The 6645-nt window shown below is 48.8% G+C and overlaps 1 protein-coding gene across 1 annotated transcript; it reads right to left on the bottom strand.

The window, feature by feature from the left end:
• Positions 1–512: 512 nt before the first annotated feature.
• LOC125530369 (probable protein ABIL5) lies at positions 513–4441 on the bottom strand. The gene is made up of 8 exons (XM_048694774.1): positions 4394–4441; positions 4219–4301; positions 3956–4103; positions 3534–3633; positions 3401–3440; positions 3202–3293; positions 2794–2870; positions 513–832 (listed from the first exon to the last, which is right to left on the bottom strand). The coding sequence occupies exons 1-8, from the start codon at positions 4439–4441 to the stop codon at positions 734–736; spliced, it is 687 nt and encodes a 228-aa protein (XP_048550731.1). The 3' UTR covers positions 513–733.
• Between the last annotated feature and the right edge of the window lie 2204 nt (positions 4442–6645).

Genomic DNA, 6645 nt, shown 5'->3' on the forward strand with positions numbered 1-6645 from the left:
GCGGCGGCGACACGGCTAGGGTAGGAAGAATCGAATGGAGGCTGATACCATGTAGAAGATTATGCAACTCATGATATATTGACCGGGTGCAATATGCACGTATATATAAGTACATAGGGGAGCCACGTCCTCAACTATACATGAAAGGAGGAGAGTTTGTTGTACAAGAAATACACATGCAATATCTACATCTTAACAATAACTAAATTAAAAAAAATTGTGACTAGGAGAATTCCCATACAGTGAGAAAAATTATCTTCTTATTAAGATCTGCTAGCTAAAAAAAATTCAAATACGTATCTTTTTTTTGTCTCCCTCTCTCACCTCAATAATTTTTCTATGTGTATTTATTAGCTAAAATATCAGACACGTGCACCTGGGTGTGAACAGTAAATTCATTTAAAAGAGCAAACACATTCAAAAAAACTGATTTCTTTTTTGGGCATCCAAGATGTTTGAATGCGTATGTGCGTGCAAAAATCTATGGTGTTTGGACATTCGAGGAACTCTAGGAAAAAAAGAACCACCATAGTATAAAACCTTGAGACTGGAAATGAAATGAACATGCGTGCTTCTCCTCGATGCGGAATGAATGTTTCAGCTCGACCCTGAATTTCAATTGACTGCACGTCTGCACATGCGTGCACCGGAGCAGAACTCAAACATGTATACATTCCTGTTACAGAACAATGGACATTCGGATGGCTGGCAAAAACTATGGCTCTTTTCACCGTTACGCATGTCGCTTGCTTCTTTTGAGAAATGACATGATGTTGCTGCCATGGCTGCCTTTCTTCTTCTTGTGATGACCCCCTGCAGCAACGTGAACATCCTGCATAAAATTCAGAGGAAAAAATTCTTATGCATCAAGGTAAAAAAGAAGCATGCATCACTGAATAGCTTGCTCAATGCTTAGTTGTTTGGAAAAATGTGTGTAAACCAAAAAACTGTGATGGTCTAGGCCTAAAAAACTTGTATAAGCAGAACAACTGTTTGCTAATGAAATTCGCGGTAAAAGCTCTACTCCCGGATAAAACGCCTTGGCTCGACTGGATCGCCTTGCAACACCCCAATGCTCTTATCGCCCCACAAAACAGCCATTCCTTCATCGGCCGCACTATAAACCAGCAACTTCCGGTGCTCCATGCCATCTCCTTTGTTCTAACCCACTCTGGCACAAACACTTATTTCTGGCTAGACGCATGGATTCACCAGAAACCTCTCGCTACATTATTCCCCTGCCTTTACTCTCACACCACTCTACCCCTAGCTCGTGTGGCTACTGTTTTTAACTACGGTTTAGATTCAATCCTACGGAACCACCTAACCTCTAATGCTTCTGCCGAGTTGTGTTCTGTGCTGTCTCTCCTGCAGGATTTCCAGGTGTCGCCTGGGCCAGACGAGCGCTACCTAAATGGTGGCCTGTGTTTCTCCACCAGGGCCGCCTACACGCTCACCATGGCCGACGCCTCGGTCAATGACGTGCATGCCATTCCAATATGGTCTTCATGCGTTCCAACCAGGTGAAGATCTTTGCATGGCTGCTGTTCCGAGATCGACTCAACTCCAAAAGCAACCTACTCCGCAAGCACATGGTCGCTGACTCACTATGTCCACGTTGCGGGTTCAATGGTGAGACACGCTCGCACATATTCATCGACTGCCCACTCGCGCAACGGATATGGCAACGGATTGGCATTTGCCCCTCGGCCACCGTTGACGATCTTTGGGACTGTCGTCTCCTCTCTCAGCTAGATGCGGCCATCTGGCACTCCAACGCAACTGGGTGGGCTCGTCTAGGTGTAGTTTTTGCGATCATAACAAAAATATCAAACACCTCTTTCTCGATTGTCCGTTGGCTAAGATTCTGTGGCGGTCGATTCGTGTTGCGTTTAATATTAATCAGCCCACCTCTATCAACATGTTATTTGGAATATGGCTTGATGGGGTTGATTCTGATACTGCAAGACACATTCGTGTTGGCGTTTGTGCTTTATTTTGGGCAGTATGGAACTGCAGAAATGATTTAGTCTTTAACAGATCAACAAACATTAACTTTTTGCAGGTTATCTTCAGGGCCACGGCGTTCATCCGTATGTGGTCGCTACTCACTCCGACGAAGGCCAGGGAGCGTTTGGTTACTGCGTCTACCTGATGGGAGATGGTAGCTCGGGATATTTTCAACCGGTTTGGATGGCGGTCATGTAATAGGATAGGCATGTAGTGCTCCTATTGTATTTGCCAGCCGGTTGTGGCTTTGGATCTTAGCTCTTTTGAGCTTTCGTTTATTTTCGCACTACGACCTTTGGAGACTTTGTTACTGGATTATCTTTTTAATAATATGAGCCGTATGCATCTTTCTGATGCAGAGGCTGGGGTAAACCCCATTTTTGAAAAAAAAATCCTCCTCATTATTCTATGGAAGATCTGGGACTCGAGAAATGCTATGACCTTCAAGCAGCAAAACCACCACAGTACCCTCACCCTTAAGAGAATCATTGATGATCTCATGCTCTGGACACACAGGATGAAGAAAACAAAGCAAAAACAGGCCGCCTCCTCATGGCGTTCCTACCTCTTATCACGATTACACATGCCTATGTAATTTCACCTTGTAATCAGTCGAACGATGGGTTACAAACATTGAGAAATATATTCAGGTGGGGAGCTCCCCCTCCGGTGATTTTTCAAAAAAAACTGAATAGCTTACACACTTGGCAATGTCGTGTTGATTTCTTGGTGTAGATGTGTCTACAACACATATTTCTGTAGTATGATATAATATAGGAATACCTCTGCTCTGAAGGAAAATGACCTCGCTGTGGATGCTGGGTTTCCACCGTCTGCACCCGCCACGGCATGCTCCCTCCCTAATAAGATCACCATGGCATTAGCCACACGGTAAATCAATCATGGCGATATGAAAAGAGTAAGCTTAAAACAAGTGGGAACAACTTGCTATGTTATTAGTAGTTGAAGGGATGCTAAAAAATGTTACTCCCTCTGATCCAAAAAAAGTGTCGAATTTGAACTAAAACCACGACACTCATTTTGAATCAAAGGGAGTATATAAAGGGGGAATTTTGATCAGCTATAATGATTGGGATCCTTCTTCATAGTAGCATGGAAGCAGAATAGCTTTACGGTGCCAAATACTCCACAATTGCTCATAATATGTTTCATGTCACAATTTTTTTTTACCGATGGTTGATTCAGCATCATATGGCTTCAGAGTGCGAGTAGCTCCTGGCGCCACTGTGCTATTGAGCTTGAGGGGTTCTTCTGGGTCATCTCTGCTGAGTGGAAACGCTGCTAATGTCATACAGTGATACAAATTGCAGACCACAGGTACAAAGAAAGAAAGAGTGAAAGAATCTAAAGTAACAGGTAGCGAATAAACCTTGACTTGGCAACATTTTCCTGGTTGTTTCTTTCAGTAGCTGTAGTGGAAAGTGTAACTAGTCAGTAAATCATAGCAGAGCTGAAGCATTTTGCATGTTCATCATATAAGTCAAAAAGTTTGAAAACTGTACATTGGGAAAGGTAACGGCGATGATATTGAACGGCGCCAGCGTCCGCACGAACGGCCAATAGTTGGAGAGAAATTGCATACTGTTCGCATGTCAAGAGCCTCTGGTAACATCAAGAGAGCAAACAAAAGTTCAGTGAGCATAGCAGGGTTTCGGTCGATATCAACAGTCAAGCTCAACTTTGTAAGTCAACCGGAATAAGGAAACAAGTGGTGCATACTAAATTAGAACAGAGACGAATTCCCAAGCCAAAGAGCACCCAAAGTATCTGAAAACTAACCAGTGTGCATGTACCCTCTCAACTTTCAACTGTTACTTTATCATCATCATAGATATGGCTCAGTGTTTAATCCAAACTGTTTCTGGTAACTACACCAGATATTCACATAATTTGTTTACAGCTACAAGTGGAGAGAATACCCAACCTGCTTCAGGAAGCTGATCTTCTGCTCTGTTTGCATGATCTCAGTCTTGTCCTCCAGCTGGTGCTCAAGCTTGGATGAAACGGTCCCCAGATGATCAATCACTGCCACTACCGCGTTGCAGATGTAGCTCTTTGTACTGTCCAGGATTCTTCACCACCATGCGCAGGAAATGAAAGTTACACGCTGCCATCAAATTCCACCACCAAACAGGGAAGACAGAAAATGTATTGAAGTGAGAGAATCGATGGAAGTGCTGCGCTCACAGCCTCTTCTCCTCGGTGGCGAGGAACGCCTTCTCGCAGCAGTCCGCCGCCTGGTGCAGCTGCGACTGCAGATCCTTGAGCTCCTGCAAACCCGAGCGAACGCGCCGGACGACACGCAAGCTTTAATCAGAGGCGCGCACTTGACGCGGGATGGTTGGGAGAAGAACCACTCAACTCTGAGCGCGCCGTCGAAGCTCTGGGGTGCTGCGCCCCCCGCGTCCATCTCGCACGCCAAGAACAACGACGGGCACGGGAGCGACAGAAGAGCGCTGAGGATGACGACGATGAGTGATGGGAAATGGCGTGTGCAGACGCGCGCGAAAGTGGCGTTCGGGGCGCAGGAGAACGTAGGGAGCAAGAGCAACGGGACAAGGCGCGGCAGGCCGTCTCGTGATCCCTCTGTGGGGGTGGCGCGCTCCGAGTCAGAGGCGCCGAGCGCTTGGACGGCGCGCTAGCGTGCGCCGCGCTCGTCACGGGCGAAGCGTACGCCCGGGTTCTTGCGGCGTCCCTTTCGAGATTCTGAAGGTGCAGTAATTCGGAGAAAGTTTGGCGTCGAGCCTACGGCTGCGTCGTCCGTCGTCGGTTTTAACGAGGGTCCGGTGTTTCTTTGGTCGTTTAGAGCAATTTTAACGGGGCGACCCAAACGGACAACGCATTTGTTTGCTTTTTGTTCGTTTGGGTCGGCCGTCCGCCCGGCGTCCGTCCATTGCATTTGGGTCGACAATGCGCTCAACGTGCCGACTCATTTCATGTCCGCATTCAATTTTTGAATTAAAAAAGGTCTGCGGTAGATTATGCCAGCGGTCATGTCTCATGCCGGCACCATGTCAGCACTGGCATACAATGCCGGCTTCAGAAAATACCACAGTTCCTGCTGGCGCACTCGCTCGCCAGCCGGCCGGCACACATGCCAGCACGCAAAAAATGATGAGACTTGGAGTTCAACCATGCCACCGCGGCTCCCGTGGTCATGCCGGCACACCTGCCGGCATACAAAAAGATGGCCGTCGACGCCATAGATCAGTCGTCCTGAAACTTGAGCATGTCTGCCTGCATCTTCTCGAACCACGGCCTTTTCCATGGCGACAAGGCGTTGAGATCCACCTTCATGATCTCCACCCCGGTCATCATACTTGCAAGAGCCACTTTTTTCGCCTTTGTCTTGGCGTTGGCGGCCTCGATCTCTAGCATCTTGGCTTGCTTCTCTGCCTTGAGCTCGAACATCTTAGCTTGCTTCTCGGCGTCAAGATCAAGCCTCCTCCTTTGGATCTCCATGAAAGCGTTCATTTGCTCTTCTTTGAAACACCGGCACTCCTCCTCCCTTGAGTCCTTCTTATTCATCATGCCGTCCACGCTTGCGATCAAGGCGTTGGTGGCCGCATCTCGCTTGTCCTCCTTCTTGAAGTTGGTCCTCCCCCGCGGCCGTGCCGACTCGCCCTCCCCAACATCCTCCATGGTGCCCTTCCCCCCACGTGTCTTGAGCGCGGCATATTGTGCCTTGAACTTCTCTTCGTCCTTGATGACATGATAGCAATGGGAGAGGTTGAAGCACTTGCCATTGTGTTGAACCTTGAATGCCTCCAAAGCTTGAAATGCTTATAAAATGTTTCCATGCAAGCATATGGGCAAGTGATAGCAAATGAAGACGTAAAAAAATGATCTTGATGGCACAAAAGAGGCCGACTTGCTTGCTATCATACCATGTCTTGCACGCCGATGCCGCTCACGGAGCGGGCCTTGACGCTCTCAAGGGTGGTACAAAACTTGTTGCACTCTTGTTGGATTGCCCTCCACCGCTTGGAAATGGAGACCCACCCGCGCGTGCTCACAAATTGGTAGGGTGGAAACTTCTTGCGCTCATGAAACTCACGGTGCACACGAGTCCAAAAGGTTGAATGCTTTTGCTCGGCGCCCATCTTTGGGTCTTGTCCAATGTCTCGCCAACACTCGCATAGAAGTTTGTCCTCGGTAGCTGTGTACGCCTTCGTGCGTTTGCTCTTGCGCTTCGGCTTCGGCTCGGCGGCTTGGTTGGCGAGCTCGTCCTCGAACAAAGGCTCCACTTCGATGTCGCACTCGTCCTCTTCCTCGTGGTCGAGGGGGAAGCCATCCAGGTCGACGCCGACCTGATCACGCATGAAGGCCACCTAATAGGGATCATAGCCAGCGGCCGGCGTGAACGCCTCGCGGCCGTCCTGGCTTTGCGTCTCCTCAGGATCGTAGTCAGCGCCAGGCGCACCACCCTCGAAGATGAGGTGTTGCATGTAGTCCTCTTCGACGGTGTACGGCATTTTCTCGAACAGGTTGCGGGCGTCCGGGAGACCCCCGGCCGGTGTCTGTCGCGCGCGTTTTCTCGCGCCGCCGGACGACGAGCCACCGATGGTGTAAGGCGCGACCACGCTCACCTCGGGGGAGCACTCCCCGGTGAGG

The sequence above is a fragment of the Triticum urartu genome, unplaced genomic scaffold (assembly GCF_003073215.2).
Source record: "Triticum urartu cultivar G1812 unplaced genomic scaffold, Tu2.1 TuUngrouped_contig_6270, whole genome shotgun sequence".
In the NCBI taxonomy this organism is placed as follows: Eukaryota; Viridiplantae; Streptophyta; class Magnoliopsida; order Poales; family Poaceae; genus Triticum; species Triticum urartu.